This window comes from Drosophila persimilis, unplaced genomic scaffold, assembly GCF_003286085.1.
Source record: "Drosophila persimilis strain 14011-0111.01,24,50 unplaced genomic scaffold, DperRS2 tig00000002-arrow-pilon, whole genome shotgun sequence".
Classification (NCBI taxonomy): Eukaryota; Metazoa; Arthropoda; class Insecta; order Diptera; family Drosophilidae; genus Drosophila; species Drosophila persimilis.
The window spans coordinates 7,613,867-7,626,131 of record NW_020825289.1 but is presented as its reverse complement, the minus strand read 5'-3'; the positions used below and the strand labels follow the sequence as shown (position 1 = coordinate 7,626,131).

Sequence of the window (12,265 nt, the reverse complement as noted above, 5' to 3'; positions counted from 1 at the left end):
GAAAATAATAAAAAAGGCAAAAAAGTTACATGCCCCGGGTGAGGCTCGAACTCACGACCTTAAGATTATGAGACTTACGCGCTGCCAACTGCGCCACCGAGGCGATGTGTTCATTCCGGTCTAAGGAACATTTCAACATAGTCAAACGTTCTACTCTTAGAATGAAAACATTCAGCATGAACTCCAAATGTATGGTAATTAATTATTGGATATATAATCAAGCAATTAAAGATGGTTTGAGGTATTTTATCGGGATTCCAGCTGTCAAAACTCCACTGGGTTCGAGTGAGTCATTGGCACAGCGTCCACCACTTGTCCCTTTGGCGCAGAGGATAGCGCGTTGGACTTCTAATCCAAAGGTCGCGGGTTCGATCCCCGCAAGGGATGTCCGTCAGTGACAATTTTTTTTTAGTTGCAGTTTGATTTTAAATATTTTTTTAATTTTATCTAGTATCTACAGAGTATAACTTTTAATTCAGGCCTTTGGCTGCAGGGAAGGGGACAGATTTCGCTCCAGGACAGAACCGCTCAGCCGGAGGTTCTCCAGTTTGTCGGCGTTCGTTGTGAGGCTCTCTTCGGACAAGCGCTTGGAGCGAACTTCCTGAATGGAGGCTGCAAGGTAATCAAAATACGTTTTAGACCAACTAGAAAGTTCTTTCGGCACGTTCACTTACGACTGTATGGGGTATATTTGTCAGACAGCAGGCTCTCCAGGTTATAGCCGATAAAGCCCACCACGCCGGCAATGGGCAGAGTTATGTAAACGGCATTGCGCCTGAGGACAGCCATTACAAGCGGCCACATTGTACTTCTCTTATTGTAAGAATATAGATTATTTTCTATTATATTATTTTTCTTAATTTAGATTCAGAATTTTGCAATTTGACAAGCGGCCATATCAACAGTGGATATCGATAAAATCGAACTTAACCCAATAAACCCTCTCTTATTTTAACAGATGTGCAACTTGAGTTAAACCGCGTTAATAGTACTGATTGTAAATTCTTCTCGTAGCACAACAAAGTGCATTCACTGCATTTGTTATCGCCATAAAAAAACAACATATTTTATGAGCCTATTGTTTGTTCATATTTTTTTATACATACGGGAATATTTAAAAAATATTGTTGGTTTAACGGGCTTTGAACGCACCTTGTTGTGCTAACACACCGATTTAAAAATAATGTAGAAATGTCATGTCTCCTCATTAGGTGCCTCCCTGACAATTGCATCTCTGTGTAGTTGCCATGTGAGAAAAATAAAAAAGATTTCCGTTATTCAGACAGACATCTTAATTTTCAAAGGTTTATTTAAGAACAAATGGGTTTTTGAACTTTCGCTCTCAAATCGCTCTCTCCAATTTATTGCATTTAAGTCCCTATCGCTCATTCACTTTTAAACAATTTCTATTTGGCGCGCACCACTCAGCTCTCTCTGCTCTGAATCGGGTATGAATCGGTAGCAACAATTTTAAATACTTTTAAATTATATACAGCAATTAGGGTGCTGTACTTGGATGTAGTGATGCACTTCATCCCCGCTGTACTTGGCTTTTCTTCTTCATTCTTCATTCAAATTTCGGCAGAAATTTAAATTTTCTTATCGATTTCAGCGTATAAAATTACAGCGACAGATACGTAGGTCGATAGTATCAGGAAAACCATCGATAGTAGCGGCTACCATAACATCGATACTATCGATAGTGCCCTCGATTTTTTGACACCTCTACTTCATCGCCAACAAACAAAAAACAATCTTTCTCGGGCCGCAAACAATGTAAACAACAGAAAAAATAAAAACTAATTAATTAATTAGCATAACGCAAGGAACAAACCAAGCAGCAGAATATAAAGAAAACTTAATCAATCAGTGGCCCGACATTGGGAAAGTCAATTGGAGTGCAGTTTTAGTTCTGAGTGCAGTGCATATTGCAGTTTATTAAAGCGATGAAAAAACTGGCAATTACATAAAAACTAACATTTCGAAAGGCAGTAAAAAAACGCAGCAACAAGTGCAGGCCAGTGGCGGCTCACAGGAGAAGAGAAGCGAAAAAAAATGCCTGAAAGAGAAAAACTTATTTACGCATCAAGCAGTGGATTGGCCAATCGAAGTTGCAGGTTGCAATAATGTCAATGGCGAAAAACTGCAGCGAATGCAGTTGCAATGAAAAGAATGCAAAGACAGCAGCAGGAGTTAAACAATTGCTACGCAAAAGAACAAAGAACTACCTAAGGCAACAACAGTAATCACAACAAGAAGAGGAAGAAAAACAACAATATCAGCGACGCATAATTTCCTGCTCACAAACACACACGCACATAAGCACGCAAGCACACAAAGAGCCAAAAGCTGTGTCTGTGTGTGTCTGTGGGAGAGGCACAGCAGAGAGGAGGAGAGCCGGCCAACAAAGAATATTGCTTCGGCGGAGGGGAACGAACGAGAGCGGAACAGAGAGTGAGCTGCTGCATTTCTTGATTTTTACAAATCGCAAGGCTAAAATGACCAATTCTGGACGCAATCCTCATCGATTCGATGTAAGTAAACAACTTGAAAGTACTCCGCTGCTGTACTGTACCCCTACCCCCTTTGCACTTTTCTTCAATATAACCAATGAGAGCTGTGAATCAGGTTTAGTTATGTATTTACTTGGTATATAAATATGTATATAAACCCCGTCAAAAACAACTGCAATTAATGCTGTGCTGCCTGCAACGTGGGAGTGCAAGAATGGATTTGCTTGGGTGTGTGTGGTATGTGGCTTGGGGTATTGCGCAGGGGTCTTCCCCCAGCTTAAGGCTCCGCACCTCACTACTCTGACTGGCTTCCCATTTGTGTGTTTACTCTCTTTCGCCCCTCTCCACCCAAATGTTTGTCAGTCAACAGATTCCTGTTTCCCCCCCTCTTTCCCGTACTAGATGTAGTTTCTTTGTTTCCTGGGCTCGCTTTGATCCTCATCCTCATCAACAGCACCAGCAGGAGTCATCGCCTTTGTTGGCGGTCGACAAAGACAAGGAAAGGAGTTTACAAAAAATGTAAAAGTGTAAGTGTCTAATGTCAACCCCCCAACCACTGAACCCCCCCGCCCGGTGGCTCCAGGCAAAAGTGCAATAAACTCACTGAAAAACTCACCCCCTATCAGATAATGACCAGCGACGGGAATGGCGACTTCTTTCATTCGAAGAAACTCTGCTCCAAGCCAATTGCGATATGTACTACAGTGTAGATAAGCAAACAGCGCAGGGGGAGAGTTTCTGCGTCGCCGAAATGGTTAGAATAGTGTTAATTGACAGAGAGAGAGAGGAGGTGGGTGGTTGGGTGGCCACAACACAGTTGGTGGGGTAATCAACTGGTTTAAATTGCGTTCTCATACGGTTTAATCGATGGAATGGAGCACTTATTCATTTGGAGCTTATAGCGATTCGCAATGCCCAATGGGCACTTATCTAGGCCTTGCCCCGAGGCGGAAAACCAATAACAAACGAAAGTAAACAGATTGCTCGTCAAGATAAACAGCTGACGGGCGCATGTTGCTGCAGCGGTCTGGCAGCACTGCAACAGCTTAAGCAGATTTGCAAGCGCAAGAGAGTAACAGTAATAACAGAGAGAGGGGGAGAGAGCAAGCCAATTCATGGAATTTACAGTTTATTTTGAGAGATACCCTTTAGACAGATTTTAATGAAGTTCTTGGTTTTAAAATTTGTCCCTCCCCCTTTCAAACCCACTTAAAAGTTCAAAGTATTTTGAAGAGACGCACACACACACACACAATTAATGTGCGGACATTTGTTGTCGCCGCAGTTAAAAGTTCAAATGGCTTTTCAAAGGGCATACAAAAATGTTCATGCTGTAGCTTGAACTCTGCCTACCTTCCCTCTCTCTCCACACACACACACACACACGCGCGCGCAAACAGACTCGCTCTTATTGAGACTTTGTTATTTTTTTTTGCACTTCTTTTTGCTTTCATTTCTTTTATTGGCGTGGGTCCATTGCACCGCCCCAAAAGACGCCCCCGCACGCCCTTCGTGCACGCAGCAGCTGACGAGGCTGCTCGCTCTCTTTTGTGGGGGTCTGACCTCTGTTTGGCGTGCATTTGTCGGAGAGAACCGAGCCGTCGCGTTCAGCTGTTCCTCTGCACTTTGCTCGCTCAATCTCGATGTCATTCAGTTTCACTCCCCATTCGGCGCTCTGTTTTCATCGATGTTGGCTCGCTTTCGCTGTGGTTGCCCGTCATTCTCGCCTTAGCCGTAGTGTGTCTCGCGCGCCTCTGCATTTACCCTGGTTCTGTTTTCTGTTTTCCGCTGGTGTTGGTTCAGTCACTTTTCCAGGCCGCAGCAACAGACACGAAACGAAACCGAAAACTGCTGGAAAAACTATTGAAAATCCATTCTTGCACAAAACATACCCCGCCTGGGTCTTTGGCGTTCATGCAATTAAAGGCGATAATAGCTCGGCGGAAGCAGAACGTATAAACAAATGGTATATTGTTGTAAATTTTGTGTATGTTTTTGTGTACTTTAAAAGTGTCTTCGTGTGTGTGGGCTAGTGAGTGAGAGAGAAAATTCTGTGTGTGTGTGTGTGTGTATTGCTGCTGTTGCAAATACCGTTTTAAGTTCTTTTTGCTGCACTTCGTTTGCTGTTTTTTGTGCTGTTTCGTCTGTTTTTGGTGTGTCATCAGCTGTTTTCTTTGGTTTTTCTTAGGCCCGTTTAAGCGTGCCATTGTTGGGCCTGGCGATAAGGTTTTGGAGAGCATGTGTGTGTGTGTGCTGTGTGCTATATTTATCTGAAGCATCGGCCACAATAGCAACAAACATTAAATGCAACCCATTTTGGAGGGGCTGACCCAGTTTTCTGCTCTCCTCGCTGACCTTGTTGCTGCAGTAGCATTCTATATAAGCATATGCACATAATATGTACATATGTATATTGCAGTAAATAGAACAGAGCACAAAGCTTGGCCATCGCCATCGATGGCGGCCCCAACAGTTAAACTTTTGGTGGTGTCTGTCCAACTGACTTTGGCCATGGCTTATATAAAATGCAGCCAGCAACAGCAGCAGCAGAGAACTGGCTGTCATGTGGCCCTATTTGTCTGACTGTGGGTGTGTTGTTACCTTTTTTTTTTCGAGGTCACTGAGCAAGTAAAATTCCTGAACGGGAATTTTTAATTTGCTTACCGTTTTTCAAATTCAAAGCCTTTGACACGCATCTACATCCACCTTTTCCTATCCTTTTCCTCACTCCCTCTCCCTTTCTCTACGTTTGTCAGCTGTTTTTTTATAAAGCTTTCGCATGGGAGCTTCGGTATGTGTTTATGTGTGTGTGTGTTGTGGCTCACATTACGTATTCGCCATGTGTTGCATGATCAAATAAATAATAAAGCATGCAAAATACAACAATCAACTGAAATGCCTTGCACTTGTCGCTTCTATCACTCAAAGCGAATTGAATTTGAGCTACGATGGTCCCTCCGAAAAGAGAACTTGCATAACTTGGAAATTTCCAGAAACTATAACCGTGTACATCACATTTGAACGAATTCGCAGCATCCAAGACACCTCTATAGGTATTGGGATTGCCGTTCCTGAGCGACCACTGTACTTGGGTGGGCTCCATGCGGTTGGTATGCGCTTAACATATCGCTTGTGTTCCATGAATCTCAATTGTTCCTTCACGTAATTGCTCTGATTGCATTCGCGGGAACGGATACTTCAGAAGTGCTTTCTTCGCACACACACACACGCCGCACATGTTATTAATGGTTTCGCTTGTTTTGATAAACTAATTGTATTCGTGTCCCTGCCTTTCTTAATATGATAGCAAAAAGTGTCAACTCAACTTCCATTTAGGTTCAAGATCCCCCCCAGCAATCAATAATTCATTGGACCTTCGGTCAATCGCTTTATTCGATGCTCATACATATGCATGCTCAACCACAATCGTATAAATAGCAATTTAATAACAATATATGTATATTTACACTGTTTTTTTTCTTCTGTAATTATTGTAAATGTCTGTAACAAAGAAAAGAAAACTAGGAACTTGCTTTGTACGTATTTGGATGCCCCTAAGAGGAGTGACCTTCAGAGGATGTAAAACCGTGGAAAACCTCTGGTAGATAGATCCCTATTGGGTTAAAAAGATAGATACATCTCCCTTGAGAGGATTGTGTGCTGAAAAACTAAGGGTATTTTATAGTCTTATAGCCTATATACATACATATGTATGATGTACATGATACATGTATGTACATCAGGCCTAGCTTGTTTTTTTCCACAATTCTTGTTCGCGATTCACTCAAAAATTCGTCGCACGTTCGATTCGATTGCCTTTTTCAATTGGCTTTGATGATTTTTCATTTAAGTTGAGTGCCAGTGAGTGGCCGATTCAGGAAGGGGGCGTGCCGGGGCCAGCAGTCTTCGCTTCCGCCCCTCTTCGGAGTCTCTGAGTTGGGCGCGCATTTCAATTAGAGCGGAGCAAGTGAGTCGCCACTCGACCCTCGAGCGGCCGTCGTTGACAACCTTGGGAGGCGAACCTTTGAAGCCCAGTCTCTTAATAATTTTGTTGTTGTTATCTTTCTCACGTGCACACACAATCGACAATCGAAAAAAATAAATAAAAACAGTTCCCGGTGCAACGACGAGATTAAGGGAAGCGACGACGCTGATGCGAATATTTAAAAATAAATAAACGAAGATTACCGAAATAAACTGCGAGAGAGAGAGGAGTGGAAGATCCATACGCGTCAGCAGGGGAGGCAGGGAGAGCGGATGAAAGAGAGCGCGGGAGCAACGAATCGAAGACGCAATTTGTGAATATTTTAATCGTGCATTCACACGAAGACGCCGAGGCTACCGACGAAGACTTCAGACGCACACACGAAGGCGAGGCAGCAAAGAGAGACACAGTGGGAGAGTGGGAGTGAGAGAGAGTGCCGCCTGCCAAAGAGTTGATTGAAAGAGCATCGCAGCGCAGCAGCAGAGGACAGACGCAGAAAGAAGCGTCACTTTCTGATAAGAGCAGGCAAAACAAAGGAGACTCCCACAATGTTTGCGCCCAACGGCAGCAGCAGTATCAGCGGCAGTGCCAGCGCCAGCTTCAGCAGCGGCAGCAGCAGCAGTAGCAGCACTGGAACAGGCGCCACCTCCACCAACACCAACAGCACCAGTGTCAGTGGGAGTGGGTCCGCAGAGCGGGCCGAAGCGAACAACAACCACAATCACAATTTGAGCTTACAACTGAACGGTAACGGTAACGGTAACGGCAACGGCAACGGTAACGACAGCAACAATCACAGTAGCGGCTGCAGCAGCAGCGTCATTACCAACGGCAACAACAGCAACAACACACACACAAATCTCATCAGCGGCTTCTGCAGCAGCATCTGGCGCTCAGCCACTTTCGGGAGTGCCACACCTGTGGTGGTCACTGCAGCACCTGCCTCTGCCTCTGTTTCTGCCTCAGGCTCAGGCTTGGGCTCTGCCTCTACCTCTGGCTCTGCCATGAGCGACTGTTCCTCGTCCAGCCTGTCGGTTTCCCCCGATGCCGCCTGCCTGGCTGATGATGATCAGCGGCGGCAGCAGCAGCAGCAGCAGCTGCCGCTCCAGCATTGTGAGGCCATCAGCACAGACAGTTATCCTGACCAGGATTCGGACGCCGCTCAGCAGATAGTAAGAACCCCAAAACAAAAAAAAAACAAAAAAAAAACAAATTGATTTTCGTTTCCATCTGCGATGACATTTCCTTCAGCGGTCGTTATATCATTCTTGGTCAAGCATTTGTACATAGCCACCCCTCCTCCCACCCCACCCCCTTCTCTCAGTCTCTCTCTCTCTCTGTCTTACTCTTTCGCTCTCGCTCTACTCCCATGATTCCTCCATCAATTAATTTGTTTTCCTCGAGAATTATATTTTATCTATTAATTTTTATTTCGATTTCTTTTGTTTTTGGGACCCATTCTATCAAAGAAAAATTCGCCTCAGTTCTTGTCAATTGATTTTGTTGGGCCCCAGCAAAGCCATCACATCTCCAATTAGAACGATACAAAACATGCATACATACATATGTACATACATATTATATATAGTAGATCTGACATGTGCCATACATATTGCAGCAAACATTCCTAGGCGCCACCGAACTGGACGATGAGCTAATCAAACAACTGCCAAAGGAGGTACTGCTGCGGGTCTTCTCCTATCTGGATGTGGTCTCGCTATGCCGCTGTGCACAGGTCTGTAAAAGGGAGCCTCCCCCCCTGTACCTTCCCTCGCCACCTGTGCTAATGAATATTTGAATATCCCTATCGCCCCTCCTCCACCCCCCACCTAACTGCAGGTGTGCAAATACTGGAATGTGCTCGCCCTGGACGGTTCCAGTTGGCAGAAAATCAATTTATTTGATTTTCAACGTGATATCGAGGTGAGTACAGGGCTTACAACTACTTTATTTGCTACATATCAAATCTATATCTTTTTCATTGACTTTTCTACATTAGGGGCCGGTAATTGAGAATATTTCGCAACGATGTCGCGGTTTTCTCAAGTCCCTGTCGCTGCGTGGCTGTCAATCGTTGGGAGATCAGTCTGTAAGGTGAGTCCATGCCCAAAGTCCCCCCCCTTTACAGACCTACTCACTATATATACGTACGGTGTAGAACTCTAGCGAATCACTGCCACAACATCGAACATCTGGATCTGTCCGAGTGCAAGAAGATAACGGATATATCAACACAGTCCATCAGCAGATATTGCACCAAACTAACGGCCATCAATTTGGACTCCTGCCCCAATATAACAGATAATAGCCTCAAATATCTATCCGATGGCTGCCCGGTAAGCCTCTTCTTACCAATCCGAATGTTAAACCTTACTAATGCGAGATCTACATGTGTATTGCATTGCAGAACCTAATGGAGATCAATGTGTCGTGGTGTCATCTGATTTCTGAGAATGGCGTGGAGGCGCTGGCCCGCGGCTGCGTTAAGCTGCGCAAATTCAGCAGCAAAGGTTGTAAACAGATCAACGACAATGCCATAATGTGCCTGGCCAAATACTGTCCCGATATAATGGTGCTAAATGTACACAGCTGTGAGGTAGGACTCCCAGGAATAGTTCGTTACCCTTTGCCCATACTATAAGTTTCCTCTGTTACTCCTTAGACCATAAGCGATTCATCTATACGCCAATTGGCCGCCAAGTGTCCCAAACTGCAAAAACTGTGCGTGTCCAAGTGTGCGGATTTAACTGATCTCTCGCTGATGGCCCTGTCGCAGCACAATCACCTGCTGAACACGCTGGAGGTGTCCGGGTGTCGCAACTTCACGGACATTGGGTTTCAGGCCCTGGGACGCAACTGCAAGTATCTGGAGCGCATGGATCTGGAGGAGTGCAATCAAATCACGGACCTAACGCTCGCCCATCTTGCCACGGGCTGTCCCGGCCTAGAGAAATTGGTAGGATGGCCCCAATCCTTTGCTTACTTCCAATTTTTACAAAATATGTTCGAAATTTTGTAATTCTGTAGACCCTGTCGCACTGCGAACTGATCACGGACGATGGCATACGGCACCTGACCACTGGCAGCTGTGCCGCCGAGATATTGTCCGTTCTGGAGCTGGACAACTGTCCGCTGATAACGGACCGAACGCTGGAGCATTTGGTTTCGTGCCACAATCTACAGCGCATCGAACTATTTGACTGTCAGCTCATTACACGCACCGCCATACGCAAGCTGAAGGTGAGAGCAGAGAGGAGCGAAAATTACTATATAACGAGTGCGCCTCTTGTGTATTTTTCAGAACCATTTACCAAATATCAAGGTGCATGCATACTTTGCTCCGGGCACACCGCCGGCGGTGACAAGCGGACAACGGCCGCGCTACTGTCGCTGCTGTGAGATTCTCTGAGATACGGCCATCGGCTTTGCCAGGAAGATAATGCGCAAGGCAGCCACAGACTGATGTTGGCCTGTTTGCATCGTTATGTTCGCCATGGTGTTCAGCCTGACCCTCATCTCGATGATCTGCATGTTTTTGCTGGGACTGCTCGATGGCGTTAAGAACACGTAACCGGAAACGTAACCGTAACCGGAACCGGAACCACAACCATAACCAGCAGCACCGGCTAGCTCCGAACGAAGCGGAAACGAAACGAAAAGTAGCTTTAGATTTTAGTTTTTTTTTTTTGCGAGTTTCCAAAACTTGCTCCAGCATCAAAAATTGTGATTATTTTATTTAATGTTCTCTGTATGTTAACCTAGACCTTCATTTGTGAGCGTGTATTAGTATTTTGTTTCATATCAAGCTCTGTGAAACCTTTTCTGTTTGTGCATCTTATACATAGATATATGTATATGTACATAATGGTATATACACACACACACGCACTCGATATGTGACCGCTTCTGTCGCACTCACTGGACTGGTCGTCCCGCTGAATGTTCTGTGTCTAGCCTGTAACTGCGATTAATTACGAATTAGTTGTAACAACTCTCAGTCACGCCCACAAAACTCATACATACCTGTATTAAACGTTGCTAAAAAACAGAAAAAAAACATACACGAATCCATCGGAATGTGCGTGTCACTTGGATTTTAGACAACTCTGAAACATGTCGATAGAACCAGAAAGCGTTCAACCCACACACGAAATACACACAATGCACCTACCCCACACAACCCATACTCCCCACACACCTGAGGAATCCCTTAAGCTTCAACTGAATCCTTGGACGAATATTTATTTAATATTAATATTAATTTTAAACTCAAGTCTAGTGCCAGCTAAACTCCGTACAGCAATTAGCGTTATCCATGTATATTTATGTATATTACACAACGAACAAACTACTCAACTCACACGTGGGGCGGGGGGAACTAACTATATTCATGCAAAACAAAACTATAATTAATCTCATTTACACACAAAAAACAAACAAAAAACGGCAACAACTAAATGGATCATCGTTTCTAAAACAAAACCCAAACCAAACCAAACCAATCAAATCATGCAAAACCCCCCACACACACGATAAATAATTAAATAAATCAATATCCATACACACAAATACTATATATTGATGCATACATATATTTTGTAAATGTATTAGCCATGCAAAAATCTATAAACGGGGCTGGAGTGCAAAAGCGAAGAGAAAGAACGTTATCCCAAGGGGGCAAAGTACATACATACATAGTTCACCATTTGAGATCTCTCTCTCTCTATAAACTTATATTTCCCATTTCGACACACCAACTAAATGGTTTCCTTAACGCAACAGAACCTATACATAACATATATCAACTAAACCCCCTTCAAATGAATGGAGAGAAGTGGATGCTCGTGAAGTGGACAACCAAATTGAAAGCGCTGGCGTGACAATAAGCGGACAGGCCACAACAGAAGCTTAGGCCCCAATCTACACTCCCCTCCTCTCAACGCACACATACCATACCATATATTTTACTAGAAGAAAAAGCTAAAAAAAAAACCATCAAAATCATATTTACACAAAGAAAAAAAAAGAGAACAACAAATAAAACAAAGATTAATGGCTATATTGGAGGCGTGTGCTGCGTATTTTAACGAGTCTTTTCTCAGTGTCTCTTGTAGTGTGTTTTCAACTATTGTATTGTATGTTTTAAAACAATTAAACACCACTGATATGTCTTAGTTAGAGTTAGTGATTGGAAACAGCCATAGAAATGGGAATAATTCAAGCATAACGGTAAAGTGCAACAAATTAGTTCCGTACCAAGAAAACAAAAAATATAATATATATATATATATATTTAAACAGACACTAATAAATGTTTTGGTTTAACGAAATTTACATTCATATATACATATGCATATATGCTTTACATAAATAATATTTTAAATGCAAAACTAATTACAAGTGTTTTATTTGCATCAAATGGTATAACACAAATAATTTAAAACTTGGCGCCTTTGCAACAGCGCTGTCACAACACAAGGCCCTTGGGGTTTTCTGGCGCTTTTTATGTAAATTTACGTAACATTTCATGCCGTGTTTTTGTCAAATTGAAATACATGCGAATCCGTATAAGTAGTTAATCTTGAACAAAATCGATTCATCAATCGTATAAAATTATGTGGGCTAAGCTGAGAGGTCCCTCTAGCTAGTAATATTTCTCGGAATATCAGATCGAGGAATATGTATACTGGAACTTTAATTCGTCACTATATTTACGGTATATTTTTAAAATGAGACGGTATATTTTGGTATATTTCTGAGGGTCGGA

General features: G+C 43.4%; 2 protein-coding genes and 2 non-coding genes across 6 annotated transcripts; 2 read left to right on the top strand and 2 right to left on the bottom strand.

Moving 5' to 3' along the window:
- Nucleotides 1-30: 30 nt before the first annotated feature.
- Trnam-cau lies at nucleotides 31-103 on the bottom strand. Its single transcript has one exon. It is a non-coding gene; the product is annotated as a tRNA-Met (tRNA).
- A 211-nt stretch (nucleotides 104-314) lies between these two features.
- On the top strand, nucleotides 315-387 carry Trnar-ucu. Its single transcript has one exon. It is a non-coding gene; the product is annotated as a tRNA-Arg (tRNA).
- A 31-nt stretch (nucleotides 388-418) lies between these two features.
- Nucleotides 419-835, bottom strand: LOC6590170 (small integral membrane protein 12-A). Its single transcript, XM_002016070.2, has 2 exons — nucleotides 675-835; nucleotides 419-612 (listed from the first exon to the last, which is right to left on the bottom strand). The coding sequence occupies exons 1-2, from the start codon at nucleotides 802-804 to the stop codon at nucleotides 476-478; spliced, it is 267 nt and encodes an 88-aa protein (XP_002016106.1). The 5' UTR covers nucleotides 805-835; the 3' UTR covers nucleotides 419-475.
- Nucleotides 836-1,816: 981 nt separating this feature from the next.
- Nucleotides 1,817-11,814, top strand: LOC6590169 (F-box/LRR-repeat protein 20). 3 transcript variants are annotated; one of them, XM_026985116.1, is made up of 9 exons: nucleotides 1,817-2,534; nucleotides 8,117-8,233; nucleotides 8,338-8,421; nucleotides 8,498-8,592; nucleotides 8,657-8,834; nucleotides 8,906-9,094; nucleotides 9,161-9,454; nucleotides 9,526-9,738; nucleotides 9,800-11,813. In XM_026985116.1, the coding sequence occupies exons 1-9, from the start codon at nucleotides 2,499-2,501 to the stop codon at nucleotides 9,905-9,907; spliced, it is 1,314 nt and encodes a 437-aa protein (XP_026840917.1). In that variant the 5' UTR covers nucleotides 1,817-2,498; the 3' UTR covers nucleotides 9,908-11,813. The 3 variants fall into 3 exon arrangements, with proteins under 3 accessions (XP_026840917.1, XP_026840918.1, XP_002016105.1); XM_026985117.1 differs by lacking the exon at nucleotides 1,817-2,534 and adding an exon at nucleotides 4,199-4,479; XM_002016069.2 differs by lacking the exon at nucleotides 1,817-2,534 and adding an exon at nucleotides 6,626-7,670 and having other exon boundaries at nucleotides 9,800-11,814.
- The last annotated feature ends 451 nt before the right edge of the window (nucleotides 11,815-12,265 follow it).

What these genes read in the sequence shown, in the direction of transcription:
- LOC6590169 (XM_002016069.2), top strand. Translation starts at nt 7,047, where the DNA reads ATGTTTGCGCCCAACGGCAGCAGCAGTATCAGCGGCAGTGCCAGCGCC. An exon ending in TAAATGTACACAGCTGTGAG is followed by an intron (nt 9,095 to 9,160) that starts GTAGGACTCCCA and finishes GTTACTCCTTAG; the next exon opens with ACCATAAGCGATTCATCTAT. An exon ending in CCGCCATACGCAAGCTGAAG is followed by an intron (nt 9,739 to 9,799) that starts GTGAGAGCAGAG and finishes TGTATTTTTCAG; the next exon opens with AACCATTTACCAAATATCAA.
- LOC6590170 (XM_002016070.2), bottom strand. Translation starts at nt 804, where the DNA reads ATGTGGCCGCTTGTAATGGCTGTCCTCAGGCGCAATGCCGTTTACATA. An exon ending in CAAATATACCCCATACAGTC is followed by an intron (nt 613 to 674) that starts GTAAGTGAACGT and finishes ATTACCTTGCAG; the next exon opens with CCTCCATTCAGGAAGTTCGC.